The 15,935-nt window shown below is 40.8% G+C and overlaps 1 protein-coding gene across 1 annotated transcript in view; it reads right to left on the bottom strand.

Annotated features, from left to right (window-relative positions):
- LOC139748897 (S1 RNA-binding domain-containing protein 1-like) overlaps positions 1-15,935 on the bottom strand; it is a 714,827-nt gene that overhangs the window by 537,735 nt on the left and 161,157 nt on the right. Inside the window, exon 4 of the mRNA XM_071662261.1 lies at positions 15,424-15,592. Coding sequence (XP_071518362.1) covers positions 15,424-15,592 — 169 coding nt within the window. The remainder of the gene's footprint in view (positions 1-15,423; positions 15,593-15,935) is intronic.

The raw sequence follows: 15,935 nt of genomic DNA, 5'->3' as shown, positions 1-15,935 counted from the left end.
CCTCTTGTTTTGTTTTTTAAATTTTCCAAAAGAAGGAACAGAGAAGGGGGCTAGGTGAGGATTTCCCTCAGAGGCCCAGTCCTCTGTTCTTAACGCTACCTTGCTAATGCAGGAAATTGCGAATAGTTTGAATGAATAATAATAATAATAAGAAACAATAACAATAATTTAAATCAAAATTTCTAAAAAGGGAAACAAAAGGAGTCAAGCAAGGATTGCTCATCTGCCTTGAATGTGTGTGGATGTAACCAGATGAGAAGAAAGAAGGGATAGGTAGTATGTTTAAGGAAAGAAACCTGGATGCTTTGGCTCTAAGTGAAGCGAAGCTCAAGGGTAAGGGGAAAAGTGGTTTGGGAAATTCTTAGGAGTAAAGTCAGGGGTTGGTGAGATGACAAGAGCTAAGAAAGGAGTAGCAATACTCCTGAACTAGGAGTTGTGAGAGTATGTGATAGAGTGTAAGAAAGTAAAATCTAGGTTGATGTGTGTAAAACTGAAAGTGGATGGGGAGAGATGGGTGATTATTGGTGACTATGCAACCTTGTCATGAGAAGTGTTTTGAGAGCAGTTAAGTGAGTGTGTTAGCAGTTTTGATGCATGAGACCAGGATACAGAATTGGGTAATCTAAATGTGAAGGTGAGTAATGTGGCAGTTAAGGGCATAATTGGTGTACACGGGGTGTTCAGTGTTGTAAATGGAAATGAAGAGTTTGTGGATTTGTGTACTGAAAAGAGACTCATGATTGGGATTACCTGGTTTAAAAAGAGAGATATACATAAGTATATATATGTGAGTAGGAGAGATGGTCAAAGGGCATTATTGGATTACATGTTAACTGACAGGCATGTAAAAGAGACTTTTGGATGTTAATGTGCTGAGAAGGGCAGCTAGAGTCTGATCACTTTCTTGTGGAGGCAAAGGTGAAGATTTGTAAAGGCTTTCAAAACACAAGAGAGAATGTTGGGGAGAGGAGAGTGGTGAGAGTAAGTGAGCTTAGAAAGGAGATTTGTGCAAGGAAGTATCAGGAGAGATTTAGTGTAGAATGGCAAAAGGTGAGACCAAATGATGTGAGGGGAGTGGGTGAGGAATGGGATGTATTCAGGGAAGAAATGATGGCTTGTACAAATGATGCTTGTGGCATGAAAAAGGTGGGAGATAGGATGATTAAAAAGGATAGTGAGAGTGGGATGAAGAATTAAGGTAGTTAGTGAAAGAGAAAAGATAGTCACTGGGACAGCAATTGCAGGGAAGTAGTGCAAATGACTGGGAGATGTATAACAGAAAGCAGCAGGAGGTGAAGAGAAACATGCAACAGTTGAAAAAGAGGGCAAATGAGAGTTGGGGTGAGAAAGTATCATTGAAATTTAGGAAGAATAATAAGCAGCGCTACAATCAGTAACAGAGACTGGTGGTACGTCAGAACGTTTGCTACCATTTGAACCCTCCAAAGCCGAAACACATCAGCTGGAAATCTATGAATGGCTGCTCTCAACCATGGTCACAGCTTAAGCGTCGCGTCATGAGAAGAACCATCTTAATGGAGTGCACGGACTGTGATCCTTGCTGTGGCTACAAGAATGTTCTTCCGCCCACCAGTGATGCTACTACGTTTGTGAATCAAGAACCATTGCAACACAAACCTCGCCAGGTGGTAGAGTGTCCTGCAGTGTATCGAGACAGACTTCCCAAAACTTTTTTAAAGGGGAAGTAAATGTTTATAGTTGTGTTACTGGAGTGATAGTTTTCATACATGGTGCTTTGACAAGAAAATAGTAAAATTGGAAAAAATGTAGCTTAGACATTGAAGCTTATTGATACAGTGGTTAAATTGATGAGAACTACTACTGACGTTTGTGTAAATAAATTATACATTTCCCTTTTCCATAGCCAGAGGTTGAACCATTATGTGACATTCATTTTTTCATTTCATTTCAAGCTAGAAGTTTCAGTTTTCTAAATTATTTCTTACATTTTTCATATGTATATATATGTATATGTGTGTGTGTGTATATGTGCGTATGTATGTGTATGTATATATACATGTATATAGATATATATTATCCCTGGGGATAGGGGTGAAAGAATACTTCCCACGCATTCCTCGCATGTCGTAGAAGGCGACTAGAGGGGACGGGAGCGGGGGGCCAGAAATCCTCTCCTCCTTGTATTTTTTTAACTTTCTAAAATGGGAAACAGAAGAAGGAGTCACGCAGGGAGTGCTCATCCTCCTCGAAGGCTCAGACTGGGGTGTCTAAATGTGTGTGGATGTAACCAAGATGTGAAAAAAGGAGAGATAGGAAGTATGTTTGAGGAAAGGAACCTGGATGTTTTGGCTCTGAGTGAAACGAAGCTCAAGGGTAAAAGGGAAGAGTGGTTTGGGAATGTCTTGGGAGTAAAGTCAGGGGTTAGTGAGAGGACAAGAGCAAGGGAAGGAGTAGCAGTACTCATGAAACAGGAGTTGTGGGAGTATGTGATAGAATGTAAGAAAGTAAATTCTCGATTAATATGGGTAAAACTGAAAGTTCATGGAGAGAGATGGGTGATTATTGGTGCATATGCACCTGGGCATGAGAAGAAAGATCATGAGAGGCAAGTGTTTTGGGAGCAGCTGAATGAGTGTGTTAGTGGTTTTGATGCACGAGACCAGGTTATAGTGATGGGTGATTTGAATGCAAAGGTGAGTAATGTGGCAGTTGAGGGAATAATTGGTATACATGGGGTGTTCAGTGTTGTAAATGGAAATGGTGAAGAGCTTGTAGATTTATGTGCTGAAAAAGGACTGGTGATTGGGAATACCTGGTTTAAAAAGTGAGATATACATAAGTATACGTATGTAAGTAGGAGAGATGGCCAGAGAGCGTTATTGGATTACGTGTTAATTGACAGGCGCACGAAAGAGAGACTTTTGGATGTTAATGTGCTGAGAGGTGCAACTAGAGGGATGTCTGATCATTATCTTGTGGAGGCTAAGGTGAAGATTTGTATGGGTTTTCAGAAAAGAAGAGTGAATGTTGGGGTGAAGAGGGAGGTGAGAGTAAGTGAGCTTGGCAAGGAGACTTGTGCGAGGAAGTACCAGGAGAGACTGAGTACAGAATGGAAAAAGGCGAGAACAATGGAAGTAAGGGGAGTGGGGGAGGAATGGGATGTATTTAGGGAATCAGTGATGGATTGCGCAAAAGATGCTTGTGGCATGAGAAGAGTGGGAGGTGGGTTGATTAGAAAGGGTAGTGAGTGGTGGGATGAAGAAGTAAGATTATTAGTGAAAGAGAAGAGAGAGGCATTTGGACAATTTTTGCAGGGAAAAAATGCAATTGAGTGGGAGATGTATAAAAGAAAGAGACAGGAGGTCAAGAGAAAGGTGCAAGAGGTGAAAAAGAGGGCAAATGAGAGTTGGGGTGAGAGAGTATCATTAAATTTTAGGGAGAATAAAAAGATGTTCTGGAAGAAGGTAAATAAAGTGCGTAAGACAAGGGAGCAAATGGGAATTTCAGTGAAGGGCGCAAATGGGGAGGTGATAACAAGTAGTGGTGATGTGAGAAGGAGATGGAGTGAGTATTTTGAAGGTTTGTTGAATGTGTTTGATGATAGAGTGGCAGATATAGGGTGCTTTGGTTGAGGTGGTGTGCAAAGTGAGAGGGTTAGGGAAAATGATTTGGTAAACAGAGAAGAGGTAGTAAAAGCTTTGCGGAAGATGAAAGCCGGCAAGGCAGCAGGTTTGGATGGTATTGCAGTGGAATTTGTTAAAAAAGGGGGTGACTGTATTATTGACTGGTTGGTAAGGTTATTTTATGTATGTATGACTCATGGTGAGGTGCCTGGGGATTGGCAGAATGCGTGCATAGTGCCATTGTACAAAGGCAAAGCGGATAAGAGTGAGTGCTCAAATTACAGAGGTATAAGTTTGTTGAGTATTCCTGGTAAATTATATGGGAGGGTATTGATTGAGAGGGTGAAGGCATGTACAGAGCATCAGATTGGGGTAGAGCAGTGTGGTTTCAGAAGTGGTAGAGGATGTGTGGATCAGGTGTTTGCTTTGAAGAATGTATGTGAGAAATACTTAGAAAAGCAAATGGATTTGTATGTAGCATTTATGGATCTGGAGAAGGCATATGATAGAGTTGATAGATATGCTCTGTGGAAGGTATTAAGAATATAAGGTGTGGGAGGCAAGTTGTTAGAAGCAGTGAAAAGTTTTTAACGAGGATGTAAGGCATGTGTACGTGTAGGAAGAGAGGAGAGTGACTGGTTCTCAGTGAATGTAGGTTTGCAGCAGGGGTGTGTGATGTCTCCATGGTTGTTTAATTTGTTTATGGATGGGGTTGTTAGGGAGGTGAATGCAAGAGTTTTGGAAAGAGGGGCAAGTATGAAGTCTGTTGCGGATGAGAGAGCTTGGGAAGTGAGTCAGTTGTTGTTGTTCGCTGATGATACAGCGCTGGTGGCTGATTCATGTGAGAAACTGCAGAAGCTGGTGACTGAGTTTGGTAAAGTGTGTGAAAGAAGAAAGTTAAGAGTAAATGTGAATAAGAGCAAGGTAATTAGGTGCAGTAGGGTTGAGGGTCAAGTCAATTGGGAGGTAAGTTTGAATGGAGAAAAACTGGAGGAAGTAAAGTGTTTTAGATATCTGGGAGTGGATCTGGCAGCGGATGGAACCATGGAAGCGGAAGTGAATCATAGGGTGGGGGAGGGGGCGAAAATTCTGGGAGCCTTGAAGAATGTGTGGAAGTCGAGAACATTATCTCGGAAAGCAAAAATGGGTATCTTTGAAGGAATAGTGGTTCCAACAATGTTGTATGGTTGCGAGGCGTGGGCTATGGATAGAGTTGTGCGCAGGAGGATGGATGTGCTGGAAATGAAATGTTTGAGGACAATGTGTGGTGTGAGGTGGTTTGATCGAGTGAGTAACGTAAGGGTAAGAGAGATGTGTGGAAATAAAAAGAGCGTGGTTGAGAGAGCAGAAGAGGGTGTTTTGCAATGGTTTGGGCACATGGAGAGAATGAGTGAGGAAAGATTGACCAAGAGGATATATGTGTCGGAGGTGGAGGGAACGAGGAGAAGTGGGAGACCAAATTGGATGTGGAAAAATGGAGTGAAAAAGATTTTGTGTGATCGGGGTCTGAACATGCAGGAGAATGAAAGGAGGGCAAGGAATAGAGTAAATTGGATCGATGTGGTATACCGGGGTTGACGTGCTGTCAGTGGGTTGAATCAGGGCATGTGAAGCATTTGGGGTAAACCATGGAAAGCTGTGTAGGTATGTATATTTGCGTGTGTGGACGTATGTATATACATGTGTATGGGGGTGGGTTGGGCCATTTCTTTCGTCTGTTTCCTTGTGCTACCTCGCAAACGCGGGAGACAGCGACAAAGCAAAAAAAAAAGAAGAAAAAAAAAAGATGTCTTGGAAGGAGATAAATAAAGTGCATAAGACAAGAGAACAAATGGGAACATCCGTGAAGGGGGCAAGTGGGGAGGTAACAACAGGTAGTAATGAAGTGAGAAGGAAATGGATGAGTATTTTGAAGGTGTGCTAAATTCATTTGATGATAGAAATGCAGATATAGGGTGTTTTGGTTAGGGTGGTGCACGCAGTGAGAGGATCGGAGAGAATGGTTTGGTAAACAGAGAAGAGGTAGTGAAAGCTTTGCAGAAGATGAAATCCAGCAAAGTGGCACGTTTGGATGGTACTGCAGAGGAATTTATCAAAAAGTAGGTGATTGTGCTGTTGACTGGTTGGTAAGGATATTCATTGTAAGTATGGACTATGGTGAAGTGCCTGAGGATTGACGGAATGCCTACATAATGCCACTGTACAAAGGCAATGGGGATAAAGGTGAGTGTTTAAAATACAGAGGTAAAAGTTTGTTGAGTATTCCTGGGAAATTATATGGGAGGGTAATGATTGAAGGAATATTATAGTGTTGATAGAAATCCTTTGTGGAAGGTTTTAAGAGTACATGGGGTGGGAGGTAAGTTGCTAGAAGCAATGAAAAGTTTTTACTAAGGATGTAAGTCATGCGTACAAGTAGGAAGACAGGAGAGTGATTGGTTTCCAGTGAATGTCGGTTTGTGGCAGGTGTGTGCGATGTCTCTATGGTTGTTTAATTTGTTTGAGGATGGGGTGGTTAGGGAGGTAAATGCAAGAGTTTTGGAGAGAGGAGCACATATGCATTCTGTTGGGGATGAGAGGGCCTGGGAAGTGAGTCAGTTGTTGTTCGTCGATGATATATCTCTAGAGGTTGATTCGTGTGAGAAACTGTCTGAAAGTGGATGAAGAGAGATGAGTGATCATTGGTGCCTATGTATCTGGTCGTGAGAAGAAAAATCATGAGGCAAGTGGTTTGGGAGTAGTTGACTGAGTGTATTAGCAGCTTTGATGCACGGGATCGGGTTACAGTGATAGGTGATGTAAATGCAAGGGTAAGTAATGTGGCAACTGAGAGTGCACATGTGGTGTTCAGTGTTGTAAATGAAAATGAAGAGTTTGTGGATTTGTATGCTGAAAAAAGACTGGTGATTGGGAATATACCTGATTTAAGAAGAGAGATAGACATAAGTATACATATGTGAGTAGGAGAGATGGTCAAAGGGCATTATTAGACTACATGTTAATTGATGATCATGTAAAAGAAAGACTTTTGGATGTCAATGTGTTGAGAGAGGCAGCTGGAGTTATGTCTTGTGGAGGCAAAGGTGACGATTTGTAGAGGCTTTCAGAAAAGAAGAGAGAATGTTGGGGAGAAAAGAGTAGTGAGAGTAAGTGGAAAGAAGACTTGTGTGAGGAATGATCAGGACAGAATGAGTGTAGAACGGCAAAACATGAGAGCAAATGATATGAGGGGAGTGGGTGAGGAATGAGATGTATTTGGGAAGCAGTGATGGCTTGCACAAAAGATGAATGTGATATGAGAAAGGTGGGAGGTGGACAGATTAGACTGTTAATGAAAGAGAAAAGAGAGGTGTCTAGAAGATATTTGCAGGGAAGTAGTGCAAATAACTGGGAGATGGATAAAAGAAAGAGGCAAGAGGTCAAGAGAAAGGTGAAAGAGTTGAAAAAGAGGGCAAATTAGAGTTGGGGTGAGAGCACCATTAAATTTTAGGGCGAATAAAAAGATGTTTTGGAAGGAGGTAAATAACATGCATAAGAGAAGAAAACAAATGGGAACATCAACGAAGAAGGCAAGTAGGGAAATAATAACAGAAAGTGATAGAGTGAGTATTTTGAAGGTCTGTTGAATGTGTTTTTGATAGAGTGGCAGATAAAGGGTGTTTTGGTCGGGGTGCTGCATGAAGAGCGGGTAAGGGAGAATGATTTGGAGAAGGGAGAAGAGGTAGTGAAAGCTTTGCAGAAGATGAAATCCAGTAAGGCAGCAGGTTTGCACAGTATTGCAGTGGAATTTATTAAAAAATGGGGTTACTGTATGGTTGAGTGGTTGGTAAGAAAATTCAACGTATGTATGGACCATGGTGAAGTGCCTGAGGATTGGCAGAATGCATGTATAATGCCATTGTGAAAAGGCAAAGGGGATAACAGTGAGTGTTCAAACTACAGAGGTATAAGTTTTTTAAGTATTCCTGGGAAATTATATGGGAGGGTATTGATTGAGAGGGTGAAGGTATGTACAGTGCATCAGATTGGGGAAAAGCAGTGTGACTTCAGGAGTGGTAAAGGATGTGTGGATCAGGGGCCATATGCAGAAAACTTCTTAGAATGCTTAAGTATACTCAGCCCCAAAGATTTTCACTTAACTTTAAGAATTTTGCTAAGCATGTTTCTGAAAGCTGCCCTATGCTTAAGTATTTGCTTAGCAGACGACAAATATTTTGACCCAAACTGCATTTCATACTTCTTAAATCTTATGCTTAAGGTATACTAAGCATCGTGCTTAGTCCTTTTCTGTGTGGCACTTAAGTCACTTGCTCAGCTAAGCATAAAAATAAGCAGAAATCTAAGAATTTTTCTGCATACGGCCCCAGGTGTTTGCTTTGAAGAATGTATGCGAGAAATACTTAGAAAAACAAATTGATTTGTTTGTAGTATTTATGGATCTGGAGAAGGCATATGATAGGGTTGATACAGATGCTTTGTAGAAGGTTTTAAGAGTATATGGTGTGAGAGGTAAGTTGCCAGAAGCAGTGAAAAGTTCTTACCAAAGATGTAAGGCATGTGCACGAGTAGAAAGATAGGAGAGTGATTGGTTCCTAGTGAATGTTGGTTTGCAGCAGGGGTGTGTGATGTCCCCATGGTTGTTTGATTTGTTTATGGATGGGGTGGTTAGGGAGGAAAATGCAAGATTTTTGGAGAGAGGGGCGAGTATGCAGTCTGTTGCGGATGAGAGGGTTTGGGAAGTGAGTCACTTATTGTTCACCAATGATACAGCTCTAGTGGCTGATTTGAGTGAGAAACTGCAGAGGTTGAAAAGTGGGTGAAAGGAGAAAGTTGAGAGTAAATGTGAATAAGAGCAATGTTATTAGGTACAGCAGTATTGAGGGACAAGTAAACTGGGAGGTAAGTTTGACTGGAGGAAGTGAAGTGTTTTAGATATCTGGGAGTGGACTTAGCAGTGGATGGAACCATGGAAGCGGAAGTGAGTCACAGGGTGGGAGAGGTGAAGGTTCTGGGAGCAATGAAGAATGTGTGGAAGGAAATAATGTTCTTGCAGAGAGCAAAAATTGGTACGTTTGAAGGAATAGTAGTTCCAACAATGTTATATGGTTGCAAGGCATTAGCCATAGATAGGGTTGTACTGAGGAGGAAGGATGTGTTGGAAATGAGATGTTTGAAGACAATATGTGGTGTGAGGTGGTTTGGTCGAGTAAGTAATGTAAGGGTAAGAGAGATGTGTGGAATTAAAAAGAGTATGGTTGAGAGAGCAGAAGAGGGTATGCTGAAAGGTTTGGACATATGGAGAGAATGAGTGAGGAAAGATTGACAAAGAGGATTTATGTGTCAGCGGTGGAGGGAACAAGGAGAAGAGGGAGACCAAATTGGAGGTGGAAGGATGGAGTGAAAAAGATTTTGAGCAATTGGGGCCTGAACATACACGAGGGTTAGAGGCATGCAAGGAATCGAGTGAACTGGAATGATGTGGTATACCAGAGTCGACGTGCTGTTAATGGACTGAACCATGGCATGTGAAGCATCTGGGGTAAATCATGGAAAGGTCTCTGGGGCCTGGATGTGGATAGGGAGCTGTGGTTTTGGTGCATTACACATGACAGATAGAGACTGAGTGTGAATGAATGTGGCCTTTTTGTCTGTATTCCTGGTGCTACCTCACTGAAGCAAGGGATAGCAATGCTGTTTTCCAGTGAGGCAGGATAGTGACATGAATGTGTAAGTAATGTCTGCATATGTGTACGTATATGTTGATACGTTTATGTATGTATATGTGTGTGTATGTGTGCATTTATGTATTTCTTTTTTTTTTTTATACTTTGTCGCTGTCTCCCGCGTTTGCGAGGTAGCGCAAGGAAACAGACGAAAGAAATGGCCCAACCCCCCCCCATACACATGTATATACATACGTCCACACACGCAAATATACATACCTACACAGCTTTCCATGGTTTACCCCAGACGCTTCACATGCCTTGATTCAATCCACTGACAGCACGTCAACCCCGGTATACCACATCGCTCCAATTCACTCTATTCCTTGCCCTCCTTTCACCCTCCTGCATGTTCAGGCCCCGATCACACAAAATCTTTTTCACTCCATCTTTCCACCTCCAATTTGGTCTCCCTCTTCTCCTTGCTCCCTCCACCTCCGACACATATATCCTCTTGGTCAATCTTTCCTCACTCATCCTCTCCATGTGCCCAAACCACTTCAAAACACCCTCTTCTGCTCTCTCAACCACGCTCTTTTTATTTCCACACATCTCTCTTACCCTTACGTTACTCACTCGATCAAACCACCTCACACCACACATTGTCCTCAAACATCTCATTTCCAGCACATCCATCCTCCTGCGCACAACTCTATCCATAGCCCAAGCCTCGCAACCATACAACATTGTTGGAACCACTATTCCTTCAAACATACCCATTTTTGCTTTCCGAGATAATGTTCTCGACTTCCACACATTCTTCAAGGCCCCCAGAATTTTCACCCCCTCCCCCACCCTATGATCCACTTCCGCTTCCATGGTTCCATCCGCTGCCAGATCCACTCCCAGATATCTAAAACACTTCACTTCCTCCAGTTTTTCTCCATTCAAACTCACCTCCCAATTGACTTGACCCTCAACCCTACTGTACCTAATAACCTTGCTCTTATTCACATTTACTCTTAACTTTCTTCTTCCACACACTTTACCAAACTCAGTCACCAGCTTCTGCAGTTTCTCACATGAATCAGCCACCAGCGCTGTATCATCAGCGAACAACAACTGACTCACTTCCCAAGCTCTCTCATCCCCAACAGACTTCATACTTGCCCCTCTTTCCAAAACTCTTGCATTTACCTCCCTAACAACCCCATCCATAAACAAATTAAACAACCATGGAGACATCACACACCCCTGCTGCAAACCTACATTCACTGAGAACCAATCACTTTCCTCTCTTCCTACACGTACACATGCCTTACATCCTCGATAAAAACTTTTCACTGCTTCTAACAACTTTCCTCCCACACCATATATTCTTAATACCTTCCACAGAGCATCTCTATCAACTCTATCATATGCCTTCTCCATTTATGTATATATATGTGTATATGAGTGGACGGGCCATTCTTTGTCTGTTTCCTGGCACTACCTTGGTGATTATGTATAATGAATAATGAATGAATAATATATATATCCTAGCCTGAACCAAGTACCCATTTTAATGACCAACCCTTGGGGTGGATGAATGGCTGGGTTGACTGTGGACAAACATCCATAACCGGGATTTGAACCTTTGTGCTCTACCCTGGGTAGCCTGTAAATGTGTCATGGTCTGGAATGCTAACCGTTACACCCCAAGAGTCCATAAACAATGCTTTCTCACTTATTCATACAGTTTATTATCAAATCAAAATAAGCTCATAAATTTGTGTAACAATCTGCACTAGTTGTTTCCCATTATATAACATAGTAAAAATCTAAATATTTGTTTAACCACAAAACTCATTTGACTAGATAGGGTCTGGTCCCAAATGATCCAGATAACCAAGAATTCAGTGTACCCTTCTAATGTTATGTGTTATAGTAAAATATTCTATGTAGCTATCTACATCTCTGATGCCCATTCCCTCTGTGAACTCTCAATAGGGTGGTGGCCAAAGCAAGTCACCACTTACCTCCTGTCCAAACATGCACCCCCCCCCCCCACACACACACACCATTCCATTCATTATTCCATCATTTCTCTCCCTCCAGTATCCTTCCACTCTATTTCCCATGTCATGGGTGGTCTTCCTCTCATACCTATCCCTTCAACTGTACTATCATACATTCTCCTTGCATTCTTTCCACATGTCCAAATCACCTCAGAGTATTATGATTCACTCACACAGCCACTCCACAACACATCCCTTTGCACTCCCTGCCATACATATCTCTCTCACACCCGTCATTTCTTTCTTCATTCATCGTCATACCACATGCTCCATTCAAACATCTTATTTCCACAGCCTGGGTTCTTGACCTCTGTGACTCATTCCATATCCATATTTCAGCTGCATAGGTTGGAGTTGGGATGATTATGCTATCCCATAATCCTTTTTTCACTTCTATACTTATGCCTCAACCCTTCATTATTATATTACAGGACCTAATCACTCCTCTACCCTGTACTCCTCTCTCCCTAATCTCTTCTTCCATATCATGAGATGTACCCTAGGCAGCTCCTAAATGGTTAAATTCTCTCACTTCTTCCAGTCTTTCTCCCCCATATCTATTTCACAGTTTAGTACACCTTCTTTCATTCTATAGGGTTTTGCAAAATCTACAATTTCGCTCTGTTTCCTTTCAAACACCATTACTTTACTTTTACTCACATTCACCTTCAATCACCTTTGCATACACGCATCATAAAAGACACTTACAACCTTCTGCAACATCTCCTCTCTCTCAGGAAATAACATTGTATAATCCACAAACAGGCTTATCACTAGCCACCATTTCTCAATGTCTCAATCTGTCTCTGCAACCCCCCTTTCTTAAGTCTTGCTTTCAACTATCTTATCACTCCTAAATACATATGTTCAATGGCCAAGTGTGACATCACACAGCCCTGCTTCACACTCACAAGTATACCAGAACTCACACTCAACTCTCCATCCACTCTTATACATGCAATTCCTACTCTAAATAAGGTTTTCATACCATCCTACAGTTGTTCCGCTGCCCCATATATCCTCAACACATAAAGCATTCCACTTGACTCTGTTATATGCTTATCCAGATTCATAAAAGCTGCAGACATCTTCTTACCTTACCATAGATACTTTCCCCATAGTCATTTTCAAAACAAAAATCTGATTCACACATCCCCTACCTTTCCTAAAATCCCACTGCTCCTCATTCATAATGCAATCAGTCACTTCCATCACTGTCAATTAAAACTCTAGTACACACTTTTGCCGGTATACTTAACAGACTTTTTACCCCATAATTGCTACATAAATCTTCAGCATCTTTAACTGGAACAACAATAACAGCTTTCACCCAATCCTCAGGCACAACTTTCTGTTTCCATGCTAAATCACATATCAAATGTATCCAATCCAACAAACTTTCTCCTCCATACTTCAGGATTTCATCTGCAATCCCATTCACTCTTAGGGCCTTTCATACCCTCAACCTCATTACTGCCCTTTCCATCTCCCTTCTTGCTATAGGCACCTTGCATTTTCCATATCCATGTATGTAACAACTGCATCTTCACCTTCCCAAATATTTATCAGTTTTTTAAAATACTCTTTCCATCTTCCTTTCACTTCCTGCTTTTGATTCAGCAACTCCCTTCCTTACATCTCACATTAACATTTCCACCCTTACATCCATCCCTTTCCTTTTTCACTTCATTCCAGTAAAATTTCTTATTTTCCCTAAACTTTTCACTCAACTTTTTTCCAAAATCTTCATTTACTCTTTCTGTACTTTCTTCTATCAGCTTCTTAACATTCTGTGTAAACATCTTATATTCTTCCTTCCTCCTTTGCTGAACTTCCACAGGTACATTCCTTCAAATATTCTACCATATGAATTTTCAGAGCAATTCTAGTCTCATCCACCCACCATGCATTTCCATTCTTATTCCTAAATCTCATAACGTTGTATACAATTACTAATTCTACAACCTTCAAGTTTTTCTGTAAACATTCTAAAAACCTCATTCACACATGACTGCATCCCTACATCTATTGCACTTCTATCTAAACTTTCAGTCACTCTCATTTCACACCCCTCCTTGCATTTTTTCTGATTCATCTTCTTACTTGTCAATACTTTCACCTCACCATTCTTCCTTAAACCATTCTCCCTCTTCTCCCTAATCCTCAATCCCAATACAACTACAAAAAGGTCAGAGTCTCCAAAGAATCCTCTCACAACTCAAGCATCAAGAACAGCCTTCCTCAACCATTCATTCTATGCCACATTGTCAGAGAAACCCTTTAACTCTTCTTTTCCTTCATTTCTCATCCATGTATACCTATGAATAATTATGTGCTGAAAAAAAGGTGTTTCCAAGAGATAAACCCCTCTTGGCACTCACATCCACATGATAGCTTCCATTCTCATTTACTTCAAGCACTCTGCATTTACCAAGTATTGTGCCAATTTCGTCATATCCCACCTTCACGTTCATATCACCCATTACAACACTTTCTCTTCATCTCAAAACCATTCATACGGTCATTAAAATTTCTCTATAAACGCTCCCTTTCATTATCTCACAGTCTTCATATTGACAGGTGAATATACACATACCCATGCATACTTCACAATGCCAATCTTTCCTTTCGCAAACACTATTCTTGATCCAATCCAACCATGCTCTGTAACATCCTCTCATACTCTCAGATAGCACAAATGCACATCCTTCTTTCCCTCTTCCATGCCCTTCCATAACTTGCATTTATCATTCCCATTTTCACTCCATACAACCTGCCCAAGGAAATGGGTTTCCCCAACATGTAAACTACAACTTTCAAATTTATCCATAATCTCCTTTCTTTTACTTTCACCAGTCTTCCCATTCATATTCAGCGCCATCACCATCAACTGCTCATCCCTTTTACTCCCCAGCATAACTGGTAGACTCCAGTGCTGCTTCTTAGCCTTTATTGTCTCACCCTTGACAGGCCATTGGCAGAGTGTAACTCCAATGCAGTGTTTCCCAAAGGCATTGGGACTTCCAAATCATCTGAAAAACTAAAAAACCCAAAACACTTCAAGTGTTTGTTTGTATTCAAAAAGAAACTACTACTACTATTACCATCATGGAGTTGGGCAACACCTCCCATTCCTGTTCCATCCCCAGGGGTGTAATAACAAGGTCACCACAAGAAGGAGTGGACTTGGATACTCTGGAAAAATTGAGTATCCTGTTGAGGCTTGGAAATTCCAAACTTCTCCCAATTTTGAGCCTATACCATAGTAGCAGCACTGCCAAACCTCATTCGATGCAATACTGTCACTGTACATGGAATGCAAAAATGTTATATATACAACAAATGAAGAATAGAATCTTTACAAATGAAAGGCAATCAAATTAGCCCTCAAACAAGGCCAAGAAACTCATGATCTCAAAGGGCAAACTTATGTGACTTTCCTTAATATATCTAAAGGTGGAATCTGAACTCACAATCAAAAAGAAACTAAAAAGTCCAAATTCAAAGATGTACTTACATTCTGAAAATGACAATGAAATACATTACGTTCTATGTGAATCAGATCTTCAGAGCTTATTCAATTTGAAAACTTTTCTGGCTCCGATGATATAAAACATGTAATAACTAAACAGTTTCACTCTTAATTAGTTCATCTGACCATATGCTTCTGAATGTCATTTTACTCCATCTCTCCACTCTAAATGCCAGTCATAGCACTTTAATAGCACTGACTAGACTTACAAGATAATTCTTTATTTTCCTTAGGAAGATTACTGCCAACTCCAGTGAAGCTTTTGTTTCTATTGAGTGTTCAGAAAAGCATATACTCCTTCTTCCTTACAGGCTACGTCTTCTTCATAATCCATGGGTCAACTGATTTTACTTAAAGCCCATTTAAGCAAGATACCTGGCATACCCAAACTGGAAAACTTTATCACATGGAGGATGGGCACAAACACACTATGTTTTAGCAGTATGACTTATGTAACGAGCGTTGTTATCATCTTCATGTTGTAGTGGCTATATATCCCCAGTTATGTCAAGCAGATGAAAAACAACTTTCAAACTACAAAATACAGTTAACCACAACAAACTCACAGCATGAGGTTTGGTGTGCCATGCCAAGCTCTTAAACTCAAAGTAATTTTCATACTTGGCACAAAGGTCATTGCTAGGGCCTGGTCCCCTATTTACCATCTTGCCCTGGTCTTTCTTCTGTTGTTTGCGTGCTTTACTGCACTCTAGCACTGGCTTACACATTTTCATTCTGAAAGGAATATATTTTTCAATCAAACAATGAAGTCAACTTCAATCTACTGATAAATTTTATATCTTTACCCTTAGCTACCAGTATTTAATTTTCATAAGTATTTTTACAAATCAAGTGTACATAAGTTAATCTGACTACAATTACGAACACTTCCTCTGAGATGAACTAAATTTTTCTAAAATCAAGAGTATTCCAATATATCTCAAGAATCTTTAATTTTCACTATACAGCTATATAAAAGTAACGTTGTTTTATGTTGGAGGCATAATGGTTTTGAAGGTCTCATATCAAGTAGTTGTGCTGCCCTTTGCTTAGTTAGGCTAATGAGGCTGTAGCCCAT

Source organism: Panulirus ornatus, chromosome 6, assembly GCF_036320965.1.
Source record: "Panulirus ornatus isolate Po-2019 chromosome 6, ASM3632096v1, whole genome shotgun sequence".
Classification (NCBI taxonomy): Eukaryota; Metazoa; Arthropoda; class Malacostraca; order Decapoda; family Palinuridae; genus Panulirus; species Panulirus ornatus.
This window is presented reverse-complemented; position numbering and strand designations above follow the sequence as displayed.